The sequence below is a fragment of the Malus sylvestris genome, chromosome 10, assembly GCF_916048215.2.
Source record: "Malus sylvestris chromosome 10, drMalSylv7.2, whole genome shotgun sequence".
Lineage (NCBI taxonomy): Eukaryota > Viridiplantae > Streptophyta > Magnoliopsida > Rosales > Rosaceae > Malus > Malus sylvestris.
This window is the reverse complement of record NC_062269.1, coordinates 42,488,821-42,513,788: the sequence shown is the minus strand read 5'-3', so window position 1 is coordinate 42,513,788 and position 24,968 is coordinate 42,488,821. Positions and strand designations below refer to the sequence as shown.

Sequence of the window (24,968 nt, the reverse complement as noted above, 5' to 3'; positions counted from 1 at the left end):
AAGTTCATAATATAGAATGTTAACCGTCACTTAGTTTTGGAAATTGACGGAGATCCGACCGTTGGATGATAATGAAATTTTAGGATGTTGTCCTATAGGTATGTTGTGGACCTTTGGAAGTTATGGATTGGAAATTTGAGTTGCAGATCTTCCGGATCAAACTGCGTAGTGACGTGTTTTATATAAGTTATATATTATATCGATATGATTTCTGAGGTTGGATTTGATTATTGTTCTAGGCGCCGATTGTCATGATGCCTTGATGTATTACACTAAAGGAGTTGTAGGGCGAACTCCAGGTGAGTGGGCAGTATTTTTTTGTATTTACCTATATGCTATCGATTTTCCCAGAAATTGGATTTAAATGAAAATATGTTTTTAAAATGCCATGCATGCATATTATGAATTATATGAATGGATAATTGATGCATATATATGTGAAATGGTGTTGCGGACACACAGATGAGTATCAGGTGAGTTTTACGTTATTTATGTGAATCATTGATGATGTGATTGTGTTGAGAGGTCATAATCTGCACCTCTGGTATTAGTGCTTATAGTATTCACCGCACCGCACGCTCACCTTGGATCCAAGTAGGTGCATGTCGTACAGACCATGAGAGGGTTCCGACATGCTAGTCGTATAGATCACCTAGGTGATTCCGACTAGTAGGTGACTTTAGATTATGTGCACAGATGATTGATGAAAGAAGCACTAGAGCGTATTCTTACACCATTCTTGTCGTACAGAATACTTCAGGTAGTTTCGACTTATGTGCAGTGTAGTGTCGTACATGTTACAGTTGGTAACTCCGGCAGTGTCGTACAGGTCACAGTTTGTGACTCCGGCTGGTTTGGATGTTGAGCTTTATAATTAACCGTACAGGACCAACTACATGGTCTCTGGTTGATTCATTATATCACCTGTTTATTGATGCATCCATATTCTGTTTTGACATTTATAGCATGGCATGATCTCTGGATTTTGATATAGAATGATGATTTGAGATATATGAGGATTTTATACTATTATGTTATTTTCTGGGAAAAGTATACAGGTTTTACAGTGAGGGGTTAGAAATTTTTTAAATGAAATGTTTTCGAAAAACTTTGTTTTACTGACCCACTCAATTTTGTTTTGCACCCCTCCAGGTTCGAGTTAGCAGAGCTTTGGTGGCCACGAGGAATCCAACGGTGTTCTGACAGAATTCACAAAAGTAGAACTCACCCTCGGGTGTTTCATCTTAGTAATTGTATCTTTAAAGCATCCGAACTGTGTAAATGGTTACGTCACTCTCACGTGACGGCCATCATACCCTCATTCGGGACGGGGTGTGTCAATCCACCCACAATGTGCTTGAACTTGCACCGTACCCGGACTCGATTCCTATGAGTTGGATCTGTCACAACTCATATGGAGTCCTTCTGCAATTGCATTGGAGTTGTTCAATTGGCTGCAATCCATTTTCTTTCCCTCGACTTGGTTGCTGCATGAAGAAAGCAGAAGTGAAAAAAAAAAGGTTAGGTTTTTCAGGCCCATGCGGGCAAAAGACAAAAAAAAAATTTGGTTGGATTTTTTGTTTGTTTGTTTGTTCGGAAATCGGTATTGGCATCGACATCGGTATCGGCATTGACATTTGAAGGTTGCATCCACATCTCCTTGTTGGCAAACTCATGTCGTGTACCACCATGAGTTTGACGGGGGCTGTTGGAAAATATTAGTACTTAGGTTTATTTTAGTATTTGGGTTTTGCTTGTTAGTTTAGGATTTGGGTCTAGCCCATATGCATTAGGGTTTCTTAGGTTTATTGCTCTATAAATAGAGCTTGTAATTTAGTTTGAGATTAAGTTAGTCACAATGTAGTCTCTAGGGTTTTTGTAGCCGTCTCGAGATTCTCAATTTGTTCAATAAAATTCCTATTATTTTGTAATCTTGTTTGTTCCGGACTCTGATGTTCAACTAAAATATGTACCACGAGCAGCACCTCCGTGTTGATTGAAAAATATGCCGTGTGCCCATTGGTAGCAATACAAAGGAAACCACGTTTGGTAGAAAGGCGTATCCCTCCCGTAAATTATAGTGGTTTCTACCTTGTATTCAGACTCCACTATTGATTCTTGATCTCCCCCAAACATCCCCAAACATCTTGGAAGTTTCGAATCTTGATTCGACCGCCGGTGGGAAGAAGGATCTTGGTTGGTCTTGATTCGACCGCCGGTGGGAAGAAGGATCTTGATTGGGTTTAGGTACCGGAGGATAACCATGTTCCAGTGGTAGTGAGCCAATCCCAGCAGAATCTGCCGGATGAAGTGTCTCACAGTGTCCCTTCTTAAGTCGTCGTGTTGCACGACCCGGCGGCTGATATGAGTCGCAAGATTTGATGCGGCGGCTTAAGAAAGGACACTGTGAGAGACTTCATCTGGCAGATTCTGCTGGGATTAGCTCGCTGGCACCGGAACATGGATATCCTCCGGTACCTAAACCTAACCAAAATTATTCTTCTCACCGACGGTCGAATCAAGATCCAAAACTTCCAAGATGCTAAGTATTTGGGGGAGATATGTTTGAGAAATTTGAGCTCTATCATCGCTCTCCAGAAGGCCTACTTGGCACCGGAGCTGATGCTTCGTGCCAAGCACTACACTGACGCAGTTGATTCTTGGGCGTGCGGGTGCATAATAGGTATCGAATATTTCGTCCAATTGACTCAATTGATTTATGTAATTGCTTTGATTTCTAATTCCATTAAATTATCACTTATCTAAATTGATTTCTGTTTGTATAGCTGAGATGTGCACAGGCAAGAGGTAATCTGAGTCGCAAGATTCAATGTTGCGGTTTAAGGAGGGACACTGTGAGAGATTTCATCCGGCAGATTCTGCTGGGATTGGCTCACTGCCACTGGAACATGGTTATCCTCCGGTACCTAAACCCAACCAAGATTCTTCTTCTCGCCGGCGGTCGAATCAAGATCCGAAACTTCCAAGATGCTAGGTATTTGGGGGAGATTATCTTGAGATATGGGTGTTGAAGAATTACCATGACAAGAATCAAGAGTGGAGTCTGAATACAAGGTAGAAACCACAATAATTTACGGGAGGGATACTCCTTTCTACCAAGCGTGGTTTCCTTTGTATTGCTACTAATGGGCGCATGGCATATTTTTCATTCAACACAGAGGTGCTGCTCGTAGTACATATTTTTTGGATCTAAGAGCAACTCCACTCTTGAGCCCTCCCAGGTAATTCACTATTCAATCCACTCTAGAACAATAACTGTTTTTTGCATCTTCACCCTTGCACTTGAATAACCATGGCAATAGGTAATAAAATATTATTAATTTTTTTTTACAAAATAATACTAAATAAATTTATTTGTAATTTCGGATAAGATATTTTAAATCGTTATCGTTGCGCCACGTGTCATTTACCCAAAACGACTATTATTGGTCATAGATTTCGATAAGATTTTTATCCAATGTCATCGTGCCACGTGTCGTTATCTTTTCAAAATCTTTGAGGATAGATTTCGATCAGATTTTAAATCGTGCTCCGTTGTCGTTATCTTTTGAGAGAAAGATAGGAATGTGATTGAAAGTAGTTGAGAAAATATGAAATTGTGGTGTAAGGTAGATGATAATAAGAAGCTATTTATAGAAAAGTAGAAACATTTTTTTTTTAATTTTCAGGTAATTTTTTCGGATTTTTTAACAAATTTTAAAATTGTTTTATTCAAATAATTAATCTCTGCTGTTGGATTTAAAAAAAAAATTGAATTTCAACACTCCAGATTGTGCCACGTGTCATAACGGTAACTTTTCTTAATTTTAAAACTATTTTTTCATTTTTTTAATTTATAAAGCAGATTAACATCAATAATTGATCTCAGATTGAATGGTTGATATTAAATCAGCTTTTTTTTTTAGTACCGTTGGAAATCGGACGGCTCGTATTGAAGAGCCGTTGGGATCGAACGGACCGTGGGAAGCCAACGGTCACTGCATGCAGGTTATTCAATCTGAAACCGTGTCGGCTAACGCGCCCCCACGCACGCGTGAGGGGCCCGCGCCTGACACAAAAAAATAAAGAAAAGAACCGATGCCAGGCATAGCGTCAGCCTGTCATCACTCCCTTCAGGCTGAAGGGCTGTCAATCCCTCACGGGCCTGGCCCTCGGGCTGCCCAACGCTGGAGTTGAACCCACCGGCCCTCAGGCACTTTCCTCTCGCCTGTCCCCCGAGCAAGGTCCAACGGTGGACTTGCTCTAAGAAGTGGTTCCACGACGAAAGTAGAAATTGTAGAATTATTCCCATCCAAGAGCGTGTGTACCAGCATCTTGAGTTATACCCCGTCCTTGATTTCTCTAAGAAATTACGGGAGTTTGGTTCAAGGGCAACCGACTACTGCAAGTATCACGTCTGCAGAAGGCAAGAATTTAGTTTACCTCATGATGTAGCGCTAGCAGTAGCACAATGTTACCTTTCCAAGCAGTTGCTGGCTAAAGCTAGCTCGAGGAAGAAATCAAAGGTGTAATATTTTGTTAATGCTACTTTTTTTAGGTGTTGTTACGTAGTAGCTAGTTAATCTTTTTCTGTAAGTTCCTCAATGAATTATCTAGTATCTACAACACGTAAAATGGTATATCAGTGTAATTTGTATCTCCGATGCTCATAAATGTGATTTGAAATATGGTACATTTAATTATTTATTTTTCTTCACAAACGATAAGAAAGTATCTTCGCATTGCCGAGTCTTACAAAAATATTTGGGCTGGTACGATTTTGGGTTTGAGAATGATGGGCTTTGGCCTTTTACTCTGTCTTCATTGGGTCAGTGAGTTCAAGAAGTCCAACTCCTTTAAGTACTAAAACATCCTTGACTTTTTCGAGCAGGACACGGATATCCCCTCCGCCTATGGTCTTTTCACTTTCGCGTTCCCGGATTGACTGAAAGGCAAATACCGTGTAGTGAAAATCCAATCGATAACGAGGCGAGGCAGAGCAGAACAGAGAGATATACCCAAAGCGCAACCAAAGACTGTCGTTTAGCTCTCATTCTTTGGCTGCCGCGAAGCTCCAACAATGGCGGCAGATCTGGTGCTTGACACAGCCATCAGAGACTGGGTTCTCATCCCTCTCTCGGTGGTCATGGTTCTCCCCGGCGTCCTCCGATACTTCGTCTCCAAGCTTATGCGATCCAACCAAGTTCCCGAAGCCAAAATTGTCAAAGAAGGGTCTCCCTCTTAACCCTAATTGCACATGCTTATTATACTACATGCGTTTGTATGTATTTGTGATATATTACTATGTCTGACTTTACGAAATTGCTTTTGGTTGCGAATTCAGGCAATTGATTATTAGGGCTCGGAACTTACGTGCTGCTGCTAATTTCATACCTCCAAAGTCGTTTCGTGCTCGCCGATTGTATTACAACAACGAGGTTCGCCAATAATTCTTGTTGTATTTGCTAATTAGTCGTTTAATTTTTTTTCTAAGAGCACTTAATTGACATGCTTTTGTTATCGTAAGCTGAAAGGAATTTTATTTTTCTGGTGTTGTTGATGAGTTAGTTTAGCATTGGGCTTATTTAATTTGGATTGGGAAGTTGAAGTTGTAACGGATAGCGAGAATTCTTCGTCTCATTTTGTTGTCGAAAACTTACAGCGTGGTTTATTTTAAGGAGCCGATGAGTACGAGGAATGTCAAGGCTTTTCACATAGAAACCCTTTGATAACATTACACTTAAAAAACACCTCAAACCCAATACTTTAAACAAACCCACCTGACTTTGTAATGGAAGAAGGGAAGCTTCAAGAAATCTCACAGTTACGAATCAATTAGAGCATAACATGTGGATAGATCATCAGATGAGGTTTTTATTTTATTTTCGCCACTTGAGCTTTTGAAGTGTTTTTGTATAAAATTTCAATGCTCTGTAATTTACTAAATTTCTGTGCTGTTGTATTTACTAAAATTTCAATGCTTTCTCTATGGTAGGAGAGTCAAAACTTTGATTCATTTATAGAAGATTCACTGAAACTAGCTTGTAGTCTGCTATTTCTTGTTGTCATTCGTTTGATACTGATGTCAAACATTTTTCGCTATGGCAGGAAAATGGGTTGCTAATTGTTCCTAAGGGTCAGGCACAGAATCCACAAGCGCAAATGTTCTCTGATCCCAACATGGCCATGGATATGATGAAGAAAAATCTATCCATGATAATACCCCAGGTATTACAGATTGCTTGAGTTTTTAGTTTTTACTGTAATTTGGCTTCATTTTCTCAGATATCGTAACTGATTCTTCATGATTACCTTTGTGTTGGCCAGACTCTTACTTTTGCATGGGTCAACTTTTTCTTCTCTGGATTTGTAAAAACAAACAAACATATGAATTAAGAACTAGGAACCTAACATGTTATAACGAAAATATCATAAAAACAAACAAACATATGAATTAAGAACTGGGAACCTAACAAACATGCATGTAGCAGATCACGGCCATGAACACCTAGCGACGGGAACAGCCATGTAAAATCAACCTCTGGATGATGCGGCAGACAAGCCGGCCATAGAGGTAGCTGGTTCGCTGTTGGCCATTTCTCTGTGGTGATGGTTCCAAAACTCTGCACATCCAATCATCCATATAGCTTAAGAATCCTAATATTGTTTTCAAATCTAACTAATTTAAAGGTTCCCACAACTTTTAACCCATTACAATAAAAACCCACACTTCTAAACCATTACAAATTAGTCCTCAATGACTTACAATTTAGTCCAATTACAAAAACAACTATTCTTCCTTTGTGATTGAAGTAATCACAATGGTAAGTTCATAACATTAATGTTCTTAAACTTATAAAATTATAATTAATCAAAAACACAAATAAACGAGTTTACCTGGTAACCCCACGCAAGTACGGATCGACATCGTGTTTGTCTCCGATGTGAGGGAACAACCTCTTGCCTGTGCACATCTCAGCTATACAAACAGAAATCAATTTAGATAAGTGATAATTTCATGAAATTAGAAATCAAAGCAATTACAGAAATCAATTGAGTCAATTGGACGAAATATTCGATACCTATTATGCACCCGCACGCCCAAGAATCAACTGCGTCAGTGCAGTGCTTTGCACGAAGCATCAGCTCCGGTGCCAAGTAGACCTTCTGGAGAGCGATGATAGGGCTCAAATTTCTTTCTTCTTCGGTATCAAACATATCTCCCCAAATACCTAGCATCTTGGAAGTTTCAGATCTTGATTCGACCGCCGGCGAGAAGAAGGATCTTGGTTGGGTTTAGGTACCGGAGGATAACCATGTTCCAGTTGCAGTGAGCCAATCCCAGCAGAATCTGCCGGATGAAGTCTCTAACAGTGTCCCTCCTTAAGCCGCCGTGTCGCATGACCTGGCGGCTGATCTGAGTCGCAAGATTCAACGCAGCGGTTTAAGGATGGACACTGTGAGAGATTTCATCCGGCAGATTCTGCTGGGATTGACTCACTGCCACCAGAACATGGTTATCCTCCGGTACCTAAACCCAACCAAGATCCTTCTTCTCGCCGGCGGTTGAATCAAGATCTGAAACTTCCAAGATGCTAGGTATTTGGGGGAGATATGTTTGATACCGAAGAAGAAAGAAATTTGAGCCCTATCATCGCTCTCCAAAAGGCCTACTTGGCACCGGAGCTAATGCTTCGTGCCAAGCACTACACTGACGCAGTTGATTCTTGGGTGTGTGGGTGCATAATAGGTATCGAATATTTCGTCTAATTGACTCAATTGATTTCTGTAATTGCTTTGATTTCTAATTTCGTGAAATTATCACTTATCTAAATTGATTTCTGTTTGTATAGCTGAGATGTGCACAGGCAAGAGGTTGTTCCCTCACATCGGAGACAAACACGATGTCGATCCGTACTTGTGTGGGATTGCCAGGTAAACTCGTTTATTTGTGTTTTTGATTAATTATAAGTTTAAGAACATTAATGTTATGAAGTGACCATTGTGATTACTTCAATCACGAGGAAGAATAGTTGTTTTTGTAATTGGACTAAATTGTAAGTCATTGAGGACTAATTTGTAATGGTTTAGAAGTGTGGGTTTTATGGTAATGGGTTAAAAATTGTGGGAACCTTTAAATTAGTTAGATTTGAAAACAATATTAGGATTCTTAAGCTATATGGATGTGCAGAGTTTTGGGAACCATCACCACAGAGAAATGGCCAACAGCGAACCAGCTACCTCTGTGGCCGGCTTGTCTGCCGCAGCATCCAGAGGTTGATTTTACATGGCTGTTCCCGTCGCTAGGAGTTCATGGCCGTGATCTGCTACATGTATGTTTGTTAGGTTCTTAATTCATATGTTTGTTTGTTTTTACGGTATTTTTGTTATAACGTGTTTGCAGGGTTTACTAGCCTATGATCCTGGTAAGAGAATGAAGAACCATCCCTTCTTTGAAGAAAATTAGGATGTAAGTGATCTTTTAAGATTCATTGGTTTGTTTAGTCACATCACGGTAATTTTAATACTCAGAATTGCATGTCTTTAGTTTTTTCACATGTGCACAGCTATGAGCTAGAGTTTATATGCTCTAGGATGTTAATAAACTAGTAACTTTTCTTATGCACCCATGGAGTAATGGACGATACTGAGAAAATGATGCAAATGAGTGGGTTTGGCTTTGATGCATCAAAGGTCTGACCACAAGTAGTTTTTTGTACTCCTTAAGGTTTAAGAGTCACCAATCTTAGAAGATTTCAGATGCCATTGTTTATTGGTTAATTTCTTTTCTACCACTTTGTTTATGCACTGCTGCGTTACTTAATTTGATGCATTATTGCCTTACTTAATTTGATGCACGGTTGCCTTACTTAATTTGATGAGCGAACGTACACTGGTATCCATCTAAATTTTACGATAGCATTATTTTTAGACCTTGAAATCCATGCATTGTTGTCGTTGATGTTGTTTCTCAAGTGTATTTGTTGTCAAGTCATGTGTACGCTAAGGTCGGGGCTTTTTCCTTTTGGGACAAATACATATGCTCGTCCAATCAACTTACTTGGCAACGGATGTTCATGTTCTATCTTTTAAACCAACATATTAGTTTATTCCTCTGAATGTTAAGCACCCATCACTTTGGAAAGATTTAACATTTCTAACAGAATGGCTTGCTTTCTTTCTATCTTTTCTTTTGTGCTTTAGTAGTTTGATATACCTGTGAAGAGGCATTCATGTGAAATTCCAGTCGTTGCTCTTCTGGATATCCGTCTGTATCATATCCAGATTAAGTTTTTGTATGGATCATAACGGTTGGAAAGATGTAAAATGTCCCCAACATATTGTTCATATATATATATATATGGCTTAACGTTTCGAGACAGCAAATCAAAACTAATTTTATTCTGCATCATGAATTCTGATCTAATGGGTTTTCCTTTTTTCCCCTTTTGAATTGATCAGAGTTTGGGAGCTGAGAAGGAGAGACTTGAAGAAAACTTGCCAGAATGAATCCGTAATCACGCAGTTGGCTGCTCGACTGAAGCTTCATTTTTTGCTTCCGTGCTCCAGTCCTGTGTTTTCCCATTTCAGCAGTATTAAGGTCAGTTGGGGTTAGAGAGGCCTATGAAAAATATAGCAACTTTTGAAAACCATAATCGTTCTAGTATGTAGAAGAAATGTTGGTTTTACGTAGTCGGGGATGTATCTCCATCTCGGCGCTCGTAACCAAATTCAGCTTTGTAGATTGTTCTAGTTCTATTGTGATCGACATGAAATGTTAGTTTTCGAACTTCACCACCACATTGTCCATGAAAAAGTATATGAATGGCTTGTTGTTGTCGATCTTTGAGCGCTCTTATTGTTGGCTGTATGAAATTGTTTGTTACTACTTACTGGTCGTGAAAAAGACCTTATCTCCACTCGATCGATTTTTCATTAGTCTCCATCAGTCCCGTATATGGTGTTGGACCAGTTGATCTGAATTCTCAAGTCCGCGAACAAATCGAAGCCTTTTACTTTCGAAGTTTCTACAACCCATAATGGGTATGTTAAAATTAGACGGGTTGCGGTCCGTTACTAATAGTATTGATAGTGTCCTCACTCAATCACCCTTGTAATCAGTAGGTGCGGGATTTTTATGCAAAATGCCTTGATGCAGTTAAAAGTGGAACTATTTGTTTTAAGTTGTGATTTGTGGTAAGATTTGTAAGTCAACCCAATAATTTAGGCCCGTATCAAAAAGATGATATATTAAAGTTTCAAAGAGGGGATCAGGGTCCATTCCTAATGGCAACGATTTTATTGCCGCTTAATCACCAGTGCAATGAATACGTAGAGTTTTTAAACAAAAGCTCTCGATGCAATTAAAAATGGAATCGTACACTAAAACTACACTTTTAGGATTCAACCAAAATCCCATTTATTTTTAAGGGAGATTAAGGTCCCAAGTATAACTTAGGATGCCTGTGTACTTGCTTCGCGATGGGATGGTATGGTATAACACCGCGCCACGATCGTAACACGAGTTTGTCTTTGAGCCAGTCCAGGAATGCGAAAGTGAAAAGACCAAAGGCGGAGGGGATATCCGTGTCCTGCTTGAAAAGGTCAAGGGTGTTTTAGTATTTTAAGGAGTTGGACTTCATGAACTCACTGGCCCAATGAAGATAGAGTAAAAGGCCCAAGCCCATCATACTCAAACACAAAATCGTACCAGCCCAAATGTTTTTGTAAGACTCAACAATGCGAAGATATTATCTTATTGTTTGTGAAGAAAAACAAATAAACAAAGGTACCAAACTTCAAATCACATTTATGAGCACCGGAAATACAAATTACGCTGATATACCATTTTACGTGCAGTCAAATTTGGCAGCAAGAGAGAGAGATGTCAATTCATGTCATGCCACATCAGATTTGGCTTCTCGGTTGGAAAACACTAATGTTGTCTTTTGTTACCGTTATTACTGATTTGGACATTTTGACATCTCTTTTGGAGATGTTCTTACAAGAAAAGATTAACTAGCTACTATGTAACAACACCTAAAAAAAGTAGCATTAACAAAATATTACACCTTCGATTTCTTCCTCGAGCTAGCTTTAGCTAGCAACCGTTGGGAAAGGTAACATTGTGCTGCTGCTAGTGTTACATCATGAGGTAAACTAAATTCTTGCCTTCGGCAGACGTGATACTTGCAGTAGTCGGTTGCCCTTGAACCAAACTCCCGTAATTTCTTAGAGAAATCAAGGACGGGATATAACTCAAGATGCTGGTACGCACGCTCTTGGATGGGAATAATTTTGCTTTCTTCGTGGAACCGCTTCTTAGATCCAAAAAATATGTACTACAAGCGGCACCGCCGTGTTGATTGAAAAATATGCCGTGCGCCCATTGGTAGCAATACAAAGGAAACCGCGCATGGTAGAAAGGAGTATCCCTCCTGTAAATTATTGTGGTTTCTACCATGTACTCAAGACTCCACTCTTGATTCTTGTCATGGTAATTCCTTAACACCCATATCTCAATATGATCCCATGATCCCATGACGAAGCATCTACCAAGGCCATATATCCTCTCAAATTTACCAAATGGAGTTGGAAAAGGTAGTTTTTGCAAGCACCTTCCAACTCCGCTGGCGGTCTATCCCCACAGTCAAAATACTTGTATCTGTCTCCAAAGTATTTGGGAGGAGGAATTCTTTGGTGGAACTCCTCTTTGCTGAAGTCGAAGGAAACTATGCTTAAAGCCCTTTTTATTGGATCATCATCATCATAATCATAATAATCATCGGCATCATCGTAATTATTATTATTATCATCATCATAATACTTGTCATCATCTTCACCATTATCATCATTAATGGGATACTCATACTCTGACCATACCAGCCAATGCATGTCCCCGTATGCATATAACTTCTTCACGCTTAAATTACAAGGAGGAACTGAGTCTACCTCCCGCCACGAGTTTGTTCCCAATACATGAACTTGGGCCACCAGCTGGCTGCTGTAGTCTTTATTTCCAGAGACACGGACGATCTTGAGACGATTGGTAACATTATCCAATCCCATAGCTAACCAATCGAAGACGCTATCTTTTGGACATGACGCTGGAAGTTGAGCGTTGGTTGTTGTTGGGAGCACTAGGACTTCTCTCGTAAGAGGATTAACTAAGATGCATGGTTCTTCAAATCTTATGGTATCAGATTCCGGATTCCCAAAAAACCTATAACAAAGCAAGTTGCAGAATACAAATTCAAATTTGTCGTAGCAACCATCTGGCCGAGGAGGTGGGGGACCAAACTCGGGCGGCGCGGTTGCATCATCTTCCTTGTGTGTGAAGGCATTCTTATTGTCGTCGTATTCCACTGATTGGAAGGCACAATATTCAGCTGTGGTGGTACTATGATCCATATGCATAAGTTTAGGTACTTGATCATGATTAACATCATCAAAATTATTCTGGGTAGCTTGTACAGTAAGTAAACGTTGCGTGTGAAGGGTAACAAAAGATGGACAGTCGACTATGTTTAACACGGTTTTTGAGACGCATCGGATGCAAAACAGTGAACTTACGGGTAGCCTAAAGAGGATGTCGATAAGAATTTCGGTGGGTAGGCTCGTTAACGAAGAACAACTAGTGTTGTTGTTGATGGAACAGTCCCGCATCTTCCTCTTCTTTCTCTGCTGCTTTCTCTGCTGCTCGATCCCAGCCAACATCTCCATGTATTTTCTCGATATCAAAAAAGCAGTAGTTATTTCTCTCTATCAATTGTTTTCGTGACTTCAGCAGTTGAGGTTCCTGAGGCTAGGTCTTGTATACTTATAAGGCTTTGAACTTCTCCATGTGCCGGAAGGATTCTCTCTCTCAATTTCCAAGTTTTCCACTACAAAACGAAGTCATATTCCTATTGCAAAACGGGAAACCAAGGCCAGTTAGGAAACTTACACTTACTAGGCATGTTTTCTTAACTGGAATCGTAAAGTTACACTGCTACAGAAAAATCACATTGATTCGGTATTAATTTAACACCAGAATTCAAAGATATAATCGTTTTGATAAATTGCCATCAGCATTAGTACTAGTGGATTTGAAAATTAAAAACTTGTTTACTAACTTTTTTCCTTTTCAGTTTTTAAAAACATGAAATTATATTTATATATATTAAAACCCAAACCGAAGAGAGAGATTTTTCGATATGACTGGTATATGAAATGGTACATCACGTGTTACTATACAAATGATGTGATATGTGTATTAAAAAGTTAAAACTTAAAAAATAAAATTTCTCACCACTCATATAAAAACAAGTGGTGTACCTCCCGTATTCCAATCACAATGAAAATTTTCTCCCAAACCGAAAATCAGTGTTCAGTAACAGTGATCTGACGAAATTACCCTTTATTTGCTAAACGTTCTATACATTTTTTGGATTTTGCACAGCTGATTTACTAATCTGCCCCTCCTTTACACGTGTTGCTCACCATTTTCCTTGTAAGCTACCCACGCGTCGATCATCGTCGAAGTCGAAGGCTCTGCTTCCAAATCTTCTCGACATTTAGTACAATAAGCATGCGTAATTAGAGTTAAGAGGGAGACCCTTCTTTGACGATTTTGGCATCAGGGACTTGGTTGGATAGCATGAGCTTGGAGACGAAGTATCGGAGGACACCGATGAGAACCATGACCACCGAGAGAGGGATGAGAACCCAGTCTCTGATGGCTGTGTCAACACCAGATCTGCCGCCATTGTTGGAGCTTCGCGGGCAGTCAGAGGAATCAGAGCTAAACGACGGTCTTTGGTTGCGTTTTGGTTATATCTCTCTCTGTTCTGCTCTGCCTCTGGATCGATTGGATTTTCACTACACGGCGTTTGTCTTTCACTCCGTCCAGGAATGCGAAAGTTACTGACCCAAAGGGACAGCCGTGTCCTTCTTGAAAAGGTCAAGGGTATTTCAGTATTTAAATGGTTTGATTTCATGGACTGACCGACCCAATGAAGACAGAGTAAAAGGCCCAGCCCAATCATACTCAAACCCTAAATCATTTCAAATGTATTATTCTCGCTACATTAAAAAATTACTACATTAAAAAATTTCTAAAAAACAAAACGTCGCACAAATCAGATTAAAATAAGATAGTGATATTTACACATTTCTTATCTCTCACACATCTTTATTAACTTTTATTTATTAATCTTCTTCGATTAAATTGTTTTTGTGGTCAAAAATAAAAAAAGTGTGTTTGCGGAAATGATGTTTGTGTGACCTGAAAATATGCGGAAAAGTGGCACTCTCACATGCTATAATAATACAAGAAACGGATAAAATATCAGATCATTTGTGGTTGTAGTTAAATATGCTGGATCTGGATCTGGGAAAATCGTAGGGGTTACGATTCGGCAGAGGAAGTGGCGGCCAACGCGCTTACGTAGGCGTGAAGCTAGCAAAGTGATCAAAGGAAGGCTGGGCCAAGTGATCAGAGAAGAACCCGGGGAGAAGTACCTCGTGTGAGGTGCCTATTCTACCAAAACGCCGTCTCCGGCACCGCCGTCACGCTTAAGCGGTACAATGTATGGGCCCTTATGGTAAACTGTCGGTTGAGACTTATATGTGTTTTCTTTGAGTTTCTCTTATTATCTTACAATGATAATGTTAGATACATGTCTTTTTTGTTGGTCAGTTCATTTTATTATTGTTCATTTTATTATTGGCCGTATTAGTCTGTGCTACCAACCATTTTCTTCTTCTTTGTTCAATCGGCCCCGCCTTCCTCTGATCACTCCGCCAGCTTCGCGCCTTCGTAAGCGCGTTGGCCGCCACTTCCTCTGCCAAATCACAACCCCTCCGCTTTTCCCAGATCCAGATCCAGCATATTCAACTGCAGCCACAAATGATCTGATATTTTATCCGTTTCTTGTATTATTATAGTCTGTGAGAGTGCCACGTTTTCGCATATTTTAAGGTCACACAAACATTATTTCCGCAAACACATTTTTTTTTTTACCGCAGAAACGATTTAATCGAAGAAGATTAATAGATAAAAGTTATTAAAGATGTATGAGAGATAAGAAATGTGTAAATATCACTATCTTATTTTAATTTGATTTGTGCGACGTTTTGATTTTTAGAAATTTTTTTTCCACCACTGTGATAAATTGCCATCAGCTTTAGTACTAGTGGGTTTGAAAATTAAAAACTTGTTTACCTACTTTTTTTCGTTTTCAGTTTTTAAAAACATGAAATTGAAACTAAATGCTGAAAGTTATTTTTTATGAACTTTCAATATCTGGCTTTCATTTTTCTGTTATCTTGAGAACAAAATCAAAAGTCTTGGCTGCCCATCTGCTGGGCATGCCTGCCGGTAGAGCAACTGAGCAAGGTGTGAAAATCTGGCCAGTTCTCCGAAGAAATTGTGCCCTTAACCCTTCATCAAAATATGTAGGAAAAAAGTTGCCAAACCTTTTCTCCATACATGCAGAAATGGACGGTTAGTTTTGCTTATGCGGAAGAACAGGAATTTCAGGTTTTGAGCTTCATCCGTAACTATTTGAATGGTGTTTTTCGAATCGTTTCATTGGGGTTTCGCTCAAATTTACGTTTTAAGCAAATAAAGCTGGCAGAGATCTAGGCGATACCATTACCAAGTAACCAAGGAACAAACTTAGCTTGTGGTTGTGGGCAAGATACCTAACTTCCTAGCCATTTAGGTTAGGAATCTTGTCAAACAACATATTCATCTGCTACATTATGTCTGTGTATATATCATATCTCATATGGTTTAGAACTTTCGATGTCTTACAATATTGATTCAATGTTCAAATGACTTTGGTTATTTGCCCTACCGGGGCCATTGTTCACAAAAATTTGAAGAAAACAGCATCTTCTTGTAATGTTTTTGGCAATTTTTATCCACCAAGTTGTGATCATCGACAACCTAGTATTCATGAGAGCATCTTTCCAAAATCAAAGAAGAGAGACTTCTTGTTAGTGCCAGTCAGTTCTGCTAGAAACTCAGGAGGATTACCAGGGGATCATCAGGGAGCCGAGGATCCACGAGCTCTGGAAACAGTCCTCAAACTCTACACCGCTATCAAGAACAAAAACATTCGCGAGTTGTCTGAGATTATAGGAGATGAATGCCAATGTGTATGCAATTTATTCTCAGCCATCCAACCCCTCCGAGGAAAGAAGGTATACATTTTATACATTTTACATATATATATATATATATATATATATATATATATATATATATGTATTATATATGACCTGCATATGGTATCATAAAACTATATAACGTATAGACAAGTGCTACTTTGACTTCCGTTGCAGCAAGTGATGGATTTTTTCTCATATCTAATCCGAAGCTTGGGAAGTAACATCGAATTTGTTATAACGCCGACGTTGCACCATGGAATGAACGTCGGTGTTCAGTGGAGCTTAGGTATATGAACTGATACGCCTGCAATTATTTTTTTCTGCAGACTAATTAAGATTGTAACTATTTATGGAAGGAACCCCGTTTCTCTTTCTGTTTTTGCAATAAGGGATTTATAATTTGATATGCAGAGTGGAACAAAACGCATGTGCCTCTGGGAAAGGGCTTTAGCTTCCATATATGCCAAATCTATAAAGGGAAGGTCATCATAAGGTGCTTGTTTGCTTCATATAAATTGCATACCCTCTTCTCTCACAGTTCCCCAAGAAAAATACTAAGGAGACCACACTTTTTAACCTTATCCACGTACTATCTGATGTGAAAAGTGATGTGAATGTGGTAAAAAAATGTTATCTCCGTAGCATTACTCATTTTCCCAACATAAGCGAAGCTCACGTATTGTTAAGAAGTCACTTTAGCTGTATCTCAAACCATTCATTCATGGCCGTGTTTGATTGACTTAAAATATTGACCGCGACATTATTAAACTACTCATTCATAATTCCCGTTATCTTCTTTGCAGAAATGTGGAGATGTTTATGGAACCACTCCTCCATATTGAACCCCTCAGACTGGTAAGTTAGGTTCTAATGACTTCTTAATTTCACTAATTTTCTTTATGTTCATATTTTCTCTCTGCTTATTATATCACTTGCAGAAAATAATGGGAATTATGGCGGGTTTAATGGAAAAGATGGGTTCCAATTCAATGTTCAAGGGTAAAGCAAACGGAATTCTGTGGGTTTTACTCTTTCTGTTCATCAAGGCTGCCTTTTTAATCTTTTTCAAACTTATCTTGGATTAAGTCATACCCACGAGAGAAACTAACCTACAGCGGGGGTGTCGTTGCCCTTATATCTCAAGTCAATCGCACTGTCGTACCTTTCATATAATTGTTTTGAAATTGCAAAACTTCGGTGTCTTTTGATTTCACATACCACCTTTAAGTAATTTCAGAATTTGCAATAGCAAAAATTGGTTATACGTCCAAGTCTTTCTTCAAGAATGGGATGCACTGTACTGGCAGTGAAACTAAAATCCAAAAACTTTGCAGTTACACTTTAGGTCACCCCGTGACAAGGGTGGGATTGACCCAAAACACAGGGTGGCCGGCCTTGGGCAGCCATTGACGGCTGACATTGCGCGTGATGGAACACAACATTTTCTTTCCGACTGATCGGTAGTTTCAAAGTATTATCCAATTTGAATTTTCTGAAATATATGTATCACCACGAAGGGCAGAATGCTAAAAAAAATCGAAGTTAAAATAAGAATTTACTGCGATGTAAGAAGATACACAAGTTGCAGTTAAAACTAACATTTACTGCCATCTATGAAATACAAAGATCCTTCCATGCTGTACAGAGCATTTTATCATTCTGTCACAGTTTAAAGGTTAGGAGAAGACGATTAAAACGAACTAACCTAGGCAATGGCGTAATCTAAGAAACTTGTTGCCATTAACCAACAGCACATAGCAATTCTAAATCCAAATAACCACGACAAGTAAGACGGAGTAGCACCTAACCACGTCAATGCACAAATGAGACGACGAAAAAGAAAAACAACGGATATAAAGAAGTGTTCTTTCCTATGTTTTCTAGGATCAGAAGAGACCAGATGGCAAAGGTCCCGTGCACCTGCAAAAGAATAAAGCAGACCATTTCAATGATTGTCGATAACACATCGAGTGAGAGGCAAGCAAACTAAAGCTAGATAGTTTATATGCATAGAATTTTGTTAAGAAAGAAATGAGATGAATTAAACAAATGGAACTTATACTAACCAGTCAACACTACCAGAAATCATAATCGTTTGAATAAATGATACCGATCTAAGATCTCGTGCATCCCCGCAGCAGAAATGCTTTCGCATCCAAGAAGCTCGTGGAGCTTTGTGTCACATAATATCACCGTAGAATTTAGAGGATCCTATGGAAATACAAGCAAAGTGCCATCATAAGTCTTATTTCCACATGCACTGTGATGGGGAAGAAAGGTCCAAACCAAGCAAGGTAGCAGTTAAGCAAGTAGAAAGGTAAGGAGAATTACATCACCTCACTAGCTAAAATCAATCCAGCTTGTGATTGATAATGGAATAACGGGGATAAATTCAATGTACACAATGAAATAATCATCTTAGATCTACGGGAGAGAGAAGTACAAAATTCTGCACCTTGATGCTTACCTCCAAACGGTTAACCTTTACATACTCCCAAACAAGTCTTGTTGCCTCAGATAGGAGCATCTCACTTCCTCCAAAGCCCAAAAACTTAGCCAGTGCTTCAGATATTCCTACAGTAAGGGACCCTGGTTGCGGTTGCGGTTGTGGTTGAGCTTCAGTATTCTCAGTTGTAGACTTGGCCTCTACCTTCAATCGTTTAGCTTGACTTGACTCCTCTGTATATACACAGGAGAAAGATAAATTAATCTAGCCTCATGGAACAATATCTGAAGCAATACTCAGTGTTTACATACTGTTAGGTTCAAGGGGTATAATATGTTTGGATAGCAGCTTATTCATCTTGAACATGTCAGTACAGTCTGTCTCGAATACCACACGTAAGGCATCATCACAAATAATCTTTCTCTTATTACTTGGATCTTGGAGGTTGTTTTTCCTTATGTATGCCCAGAGCTGCTTCACAATCTGAAATAAGCAAAAATAAAATCTTAAAACATAGCCACAAACCTACATTAAGATCTACCGAGAAAAATCTGAGCCACATCGTTGAACATAACAAGTTAGAATAAAAAGAGAATCCGGGTTTATTTGGGAGTAATAACCTCGGTCCTCGCCAAGGCCGGTTCACCAACAACAGCCTGAAGCTCAGGTGTGACACCACAGACTTTGTTAAGCCCCCCTGGCCCTCCTCTTCTCTTGGTTCCAGAAGATGGAGCACTGCAGTAACATTACGGAACACAAGCATGTCATGTCATCCGTTGCAGCATGAAATAAAGTGAACCATAATAGAATACTTGCAAGTACAAAACAACAAGATAATATTTGAGCAACGGTGAATGAAAGGATGATGCTGCTTTTCCAAATCGTTTATTCCCAAACCCTGTTAACAGGACGAAACTTCAAACCACGAAACCTCCAAATTTATGCAAAAATGCAAAAATATTAACGGCCAACCAAACTGACAAGCGAATTCGTTTAATTAGCACGACCATTAAGCCAGCTCTTCAATAATTGAGGATTGAGACTCTTACAGCCTTACTATATAATTAGAGTGAGAGTCTTCCTAATTGACCCCCTGCTGGTTACTATTTCATGTTTTATGCAAAGAGACAAACAACAGCATTTTTGAGTCCGACTTTTATCCGAATGACAATTTGTCCACTAAAAAGGTTAAAACTTTCCTATCACAATACTAAAAAGGGTTTGAAGGCCAATTTCCATACGTTTGTTCCCTAATTTGTTAGAAAAATTTACACAGTAGGCTCTATTTACCCAAAAGAGAAAACGATTAGTGAGAAATAGCAATTAAGATATGCAAATTAGCGAAATTTGGTAGAAGCAAACAAGAAAAAGTAGAAATTTCAAAAGTTTTAAACGGACACTTGACGAAATGTTGCTGATTGGAAACTCTGGAAACATGGGCACCAATTGAATTTCATAAACATGCAACCTTCGAAATGTACAGGAAAGAAAAGCGGGAGCCTAAAATCCACATATTTTTGAATTTCAAAATTTGAAACATGAAATCCGAACCTCTCTTTGGGCGTTTCCGGGGCGGCTGTGGGGGCATTTTGGGGGAAAGCCTCGGTCTTCACAGGCGGAGGCGGAGGCTGAGGCTGTGACTGAGGCTGAGGGCGTAGTTGCTGAGTCTGAGGGCGTAGTTGCTGATGCGGCGGCGGCGGCGGGTGGAAGTTGTGGGGTTCGGGGGCGCGGTGGTGGGGGTGGAGGGCAAAATGGGTAGGGAATTGTTGGGGGAGGAATTGAGGATGGTGGTTGTGGGGGAGGTTGTGAGGGTGGTTGTGGTGGTGGGGGTTGAGGTTGTAATGTAGGGCAAAATGGTCTTTGGGGGGTTGCGGCGGTTGGGCGAAGGGGCGGAGGAGGAAGTTGATCTGGTCGCGAATAAAGGCAGCCTTGTGAGAGAGGTCCAACCCTAGCTTGGCCTCGAGCTGCTGAACGACGGCGTTTACGGAGGCGACGTCGTTAGGGCCTGATTGACGGAGCACAGTCTCCACAGCTTCGGCTATTTCTTGGTCCGACACCATGGCGTTAGCAATGGCACCTACATATAGTAACTGAATAAACGGAAAATCAAAACGCTCTTCACTCTCTCTCAGGCTGTTCTCTCTCTGTCTCTCTCTTCCTCTCTCTATCTCTCTCTACTCTTAACCTCTCTCTCTTTATAATTCTGCAATGACGAAAATATCCCCTTGTGTTTGTTTTGTTGGTAAAATGTCGGTAATATGCCCATCGTTCTAGCCACTTGAGATAGAAATTACTGAAAAAGGAAAATGATTTTAGGCTATTTTTTCCTTTGTGCATATTATATTTATTTTTTCTCTAAATTTTTTTATAAATTCAAAAGGTCATAAACAATTAAGAGTGTGTAAATTCAGAAAATAAGTGCCAGAAGTCCCTTCTTTTAAAATAAATACAAAAAGAGTTTTTATTACAAATTGTTTTTTAAATTGATCCACACTTTCGAAATGGTTATTGAAGTTAAAAATCGATCAATGTAATCCCTGAAAATAGATGTTGTTGATGCACAAAATCAGCGAAGACTTTGGTACAATATAAAGTGTTAAGTTTGTGACCTTCGCTAGACTACTCCGGTCACTAGTGTGGATAAGTATGTAAATGAATAGAGATAAGGAAACAAACACAAGATGTACGTGGTTCACTCAGATTGGCTACGTCCACGAAGTAGATGAGTTCTCATTAATTGTAAAGGGTTTACGCAAGTACATAGGTTCAAGCTCTCCTTTAGTGAGTACTAGTATTTAATACAAATGACATTAGGAAATATTGTGAGAGAATGATCTCTTTTTATAGAATAGAGTCTCTAGCTTTGTTCTGACTTTGACATGTGTCAGGTTGTGATTGATCTCTGTTGTTGACATGTGTCGCGCTATAATTGGCCTTTGATGTCGACACGTGTCGCGCTGTAATTGGCCTCTTGGTTGGAGGGAAACTCTTGTGGATCCTTAACTGTATAACGTTGACCGGTGCTTAGTAGTTTTGGAATTGGTCAAGTATGGTACAAACATATGTCACAAATCAATGTGATTATTCCGTCACAATTCTGTCAAAAATTATGTTATATGCTGATGTGACACATAAATAAATCTTATTTTTATCAGAACGTTTTACAATGATATTCAAAGTTAATCATACATTGTTACGAATTTAAACTTTCTCCCACGACAGCACAACAATGTATAACACCAAAGTTGCTCTCCTCTCTCCCTCTTCTATTTTAATTTTTTTGAAGACTAAAGTACCCTTCGTTATGGGTAAAAGATTGGGGGTAAACACGTCATCTGCGAAAGTTAAAGCTGATTTTCTTTTCTTTTTCCCTCTTTTTGTTTTCCTTTATAAATTAAAGATAAAGAGATAGCGAGGTAGAAAATGAAACTCGTTTTGTCTATAGCTACATAAACCAAAGTTGACGATCGAATTACTGTAATACCCTCACCAGAAAAGGTGGATCTCTCTCTCTCTCTCTCTCTCTCTCTCTCTCTCTCTCTCTGCATCGTGGATTGAGAGTGCAAATTAGATGAGGAAAATATGATTTGTGGTTTTGACTATGGACCGTTTGATAGGGATTGGTGGGGTTTGGTCAACCACTGTTGAACGATGTCGCTTGATCCGAAGGTCGAGAAAGTAGTTTGAGTTATCCATCAGCAGACAACCCATGTTTCTTTCTTTTACCTACCACCTACTTCTCTTCCTTGTGGGACAGTGGGATCGCTTCGAATGTACTACAAGAATAAGTCTCATGATACTTGAGTGTCTTGTTTGCCACACGGTGAATAATGGAACTCGAGAAAACAGCGGTATTCTGAGTTTATCACACGTTAAGGCGATCTCAAGTTAATAAGGTTTTTTATTTGAAATGTGATATTTACACATTTTATTTTACTTTAATTTTCGACCGTCGGATCGGACGAATTGAATAAGATTTAACAGACATAAATTATCAAGGGGTATGTAAGAAGTAAAATATGATGTGTGGATAGCACACCTCTTTCATTTTATGAGGATCAAAGGAACGACTGTCCTACATAGCTTTATGTTTAATTTGCAAAGAAATTATTTTCATGACTTAAATCTGTGATCTTTCGATCACAAAGAAGCAACATTTTTGTTGCGTCAAAACTCATCCTCTTAAATTAAACGTACGCTATTAATTTTATTTTATAACATTATATGATTAATTTAAAATACAATCGTGACATAAGAGTATCTTTTGTTGTATTAAATTAAAGTTGTTCTATGCAATGTTGCAAATGAAAGCTGCAGATTATGTAAAGTTGGTGAACAACTTCACCCAAAACATAAAGCATATGGGGTTTCGTAGTATTTCGCATACAAGGAGAAACAAGTGAAGTCTCATATGCATGGGTCGATTTTGATGCATATCATCGGTTGCTCTAAATAATTTTGGTGAAATGTGTTGCTTTTCTAATGACCACCGTCGAATAGCTTTTAATTTAAGTAATTTTTTGTAGAAATGATATTTAAGAAAATACTTATAATATACGGTTAGATTGTTAGAATACGATGTATAGTGACCTATAAAAGTGTCCCTCGATTATTTGAGGAATCTTTCAACCAATAGTGACTGTAAATATATGTATTGGGCGATTGTCTTATGCCACTAAAACTCAAATAAAACTTTTATAGGACGTTAATAAGGCCATTAATGCCTTATAACACATAATGTTGGACGGTTAAAAAACAACACATGCAAAGAATGAGTGTAGGGGAGAATGAGTGTAGAGAGGATGAAAATGCTTCGTTAGATGTGTGGACACACGAGAAATGGTAAGATTAAGAATGAAGATATCCAAGATAAAGTAGGAGTGACCGCAATTGAAGATAAGATGAGAGAAAATAATTTAAAATAGTTGGATAAGTGAACCAATAACCTACATATACTCTAGTTAAAAAATGCGACTATGAGATGAAATATCAGAACAAAATGAATAGATGACATAAGAAGATTTGGAAAGAGACTATAAGCTATCGAATACTTAAAACTAATATAAGACTTAACGTAAAATTGAGTACAATTACGTTTTAAGATTCATACTAATCTCACTTAATGGAACAAGAATTATTTGTTGGTGTATAGATTGCGTTTTTAGGTGATACCATGCAGGACAAACACGTGTCATAATAATACCATTTACATATTTCAAAAATTTAGAAAATTAGAAGTCTAAAGACTTAGGTGTTTGCAATGAATTTAATATTGTGGCCTTTTAGACAAAGGTTCGTAATTGTTGGGCCAACGTTGATACCGATCCAACTTGAACGTAAAATAGTCTTTTATTCACGCACCGACCCAAAGTGTTATGTTGACTGAAAGGAAAGTTTGAAATGTTTATGTTGACTAAAAAGAAAGTTTGAATTGTTATGTTAACCGATGATGATGTTTTATGGCAATAACGGTAAATAAGAGTGTATATCCATTTGGTCACGGGTTTAATCTTTATCGATTCTCCTTCTTTTTTAACTTGTAAGTTGTAATTATTTTATTCATTAATAGTAGCAAGTGTTTTCACACATTGTGTGTGAATAATTTCGTTTCATCTTTTTTTTATTATAAAGTGAGATTAGTTTTTAAAATTTTAAAACAAAAAATCAGTTATGAAAATCGAGATAATGATGAGCAGTTTCTTCTGATGTGGGAATTTTTTTTTAATTTTTAAATAGGGTATGTTATATTAACCTGGTTGTGAAATTATTGTAAAAAGGAGCAAAATTTATGTTCATATGATTACGAAATTTTTATTTGAGTTTAGTTTTGATGAGATGATTGAAATGGTAATTTCCCGATGTGTTGGTAGACTATCAGAATTTTATTAACAGGTAGGTTAAATTATAATTTGTCAAACAAAAAGTTATGTTAAACGCAAGTGTTTATCTGTAAAAAGAAAAAAATATGAATCAACGCAAAAAAATAAAATATATATCAAACGCAGAGTTTAACTGTAATGTTCTCCTATGTATCGTTTGGTATGTAGACATGATAGGACGGGACGGTACGGAGAGCAAAAATGCCCTCGGATGGAAACAAGGAGGAAGAAGGAGACGGAGAGGTTATAATTTTGTGTTCCATAGACGTGGAACGAGTCGTTCCAAAGGGTGAGGTGGAACGAGTCGTTCCAGAGGGTGAGGCGGAACGAAAATTCACCCAAAATTCGTCTCATGGAATAGCGCGTTCCACCTGTTTTAGGCGCACCAAACGTGAGACAGAACGCATCGTCCCACTCCATTCCGTCCCGTCCCACGTACCAAACGGTGGACATGGCTTCCCTGCCCTCCTAGTTATCATACACTC

The 24,968-nt window shown here is 38.7% G+C and overlaps 3 protein-coding genes across 5 annotated transcripts; 2 read left to right on the top strand and 1 right to left on the bottom strand.

Moving 5' to 3' along the window:
* Positions 1 to 2,841: 2,841 nt before the first annotated feature.
* On the top strand, positions 2,842 to 9,841 carry LOC126587822 (uncharacterized). Of its 3 annotated transcripts, XM_050252897.1 has the most exons (6): positions 2,842 to 2,995; positions 7,600 to 7,750; positions 7,854 to 7,935; positions 8,192 to 8,276; positions 8,405 to 8,470; positions 9,463 to 9,841. In XM_050252897.1, the coding sequence occupies exons 2-5, from the start codon at positions 7,615 to 7,617 to the stop codon at positions 8,465 to 8,467; spliced, it is 366 nt and encodes a 121-aa protein (XP_050108854.1). In that variant the 5' UTR covers positions 2,842 to 2,995; positions 7,600 to 7,614; the 3' UTR covers positions 8,468 to 8,470; positions 9,463 to 9,841. The 3 variants fall into 3 exon arrangements, with proteins under 3 accessions (XP_050108854.1, XP_050108852.1, XP_050108853.1); XM_050252895.1 differs by lacking the exons at positions 2,842 to 2,995; positions 7,600 to 7,750; positions 7,854 to 7,935; ... (1 more) ...; positions 8,405 to 8,470; positions 9,463 to 9,841 and adding exons at positions 4,914 to 5,232; positions 5,345 to 5,438; positions 6,109 to 6,228; positions 6,328 to 6,422; XM_050252896.1 differs by lacking the exons at positions 2,842 to 2,995; positions 7,600 to 7,750; positions 7,854 to 7,935; positions 8,192 to 8,276; positions 8,405 to 8,470 and adding exons at positions 4,917 to 5,232; positions 5,345 to 5,438; positions 6,109 to 6,228.
* Positions 9,842 to 14,196: 4,355 nt separating this feature from the next.
* LOC126587465 (uncharacterized) lies at positions 14,197 to 17,429 on the top strand. The gene is made up of 5 exons (XM_050252538.1): positions 14,197 to 16,191; positions 16,333 to 16,444; positions 16,570 to 16,651; positions 16,962 to 17,013; positions 17,097 to 17,429. The coding sequence occupies exons 1-5, from the start codon at positions 15,820 to 15,822 to the stop codon at positions 17,241 to 17,243; spliced, it is 765 nt and encodes a 254-aa protein (XP_050108495.1). The 5' UTR covers positions 14,197 to 15,819; the 3' UTR covers positions 17,244 to 17,429.
* A 265-nt stretch (positions 17,430 to 17,694) lies between these two features.
* Positions 17,695 to 20,791, bottom strand: LOC126587464 (uncharacterized). The gene is made up of 6 exons (XM_050252537.1): positions 20,156 to 20,791; positions 19,225 to 19,339; positions 18,916 to 19,087; positions 18,626 to 18,837; positions 18,225 to 18,369; positions 17,695 to 18,078 (listed from the first exon to the last, which is right to left on the bottom strand). Exons 1-5 carry the CDS (start codon positions 20,662 to 20,664, stop codon positions 18,244 to 18,246), a joined length of 1,134 nt encoding a protein of 377 aa, XP_050108494.1. The 5' UTR covers positions 20,665 to 20,791; the 3' UTR covers positions 17,695 to 18,078; positions 18,225 to 18,243.
* Between the last annotated feature and the right edge of the window lie 4,177 nt (positions 20,792 to 24,968).

What these genes read in the sequence shown, in the direction of transcription:
- LOC126587464 (XM_050252537.1), bottom strand. Translation starts at nt 20,664, where the DNA reads ATGGTGTCGGACCAAGAAATAGCCGAAGCTGTGGAGACTGTGCTCCGT. An exon ending in CCGGAAACGCCCAAAGAGAG is followed by an intron (nt 19,340 to 20,155) that starts GTTCGGATTTCA and finishes ATGTTACTGCAG; the next exon opens with TGCTCCATCTTCTGGAACCA. An exon ending in CGGCCTTGGCGAGGACCGAG is followed by an intron (nt 19,088 to 19,224) that starts GTTATTACTCCC and finishes TGCTTATTTCAG; the next exon opens with ATTGTGAAGCAGCTCTGGGC.
- LOC126587822 (XM_050252895.1), top strand. Translation starts at nt 5,081, where the DNA reads ATGGCGGCAGATCTGGTGCTTGACACAGCCATCAGAGACTGGGTTCTC. An exon ending in GCCAAAATTGTCAAAGAAGG is followed by an intron (nt 5,233 to 5,344) that starts GTCTCCCTCTTA and finishes TTGCGAATTCAG; the next exon opens with GCAATTGATTATTAGGGCTC. An exon ending in TATCCATGATAATACCCCAG is followed by an intron (nt 6,229 to 6,327) that starts GTATTACAGATT and finishes TGTGTTGGCCAG; the next exon opens with ACTCTTACTTTTGCATGGGT.
- LOC126587465 (XM_050252538.1), top strand. Translation starts at nt 15,820, where the DNA reads ATGACTTTGGTTATTTGCCCTACCGGGGCCATTGTTCACAAAAATTTG. An exon ending in AACCCCTCCGAGGAAAGAAG is followed by an intron (nt 16,192 to 16,332) that starts GTATACATTTTA and finishes CTTCCGTTGCAG; the next exon opens with CAAGTGATGGATTTTTTCTC. An exon ending in ATATTGAACCCCTCAGACTG is followed by an intron (nt 17,014 to 17,096) that starts GTAAGTTAGGTT and finishes TATCACTTGCAG; the next exon opens with AAAATAATGGGAATTATGGC.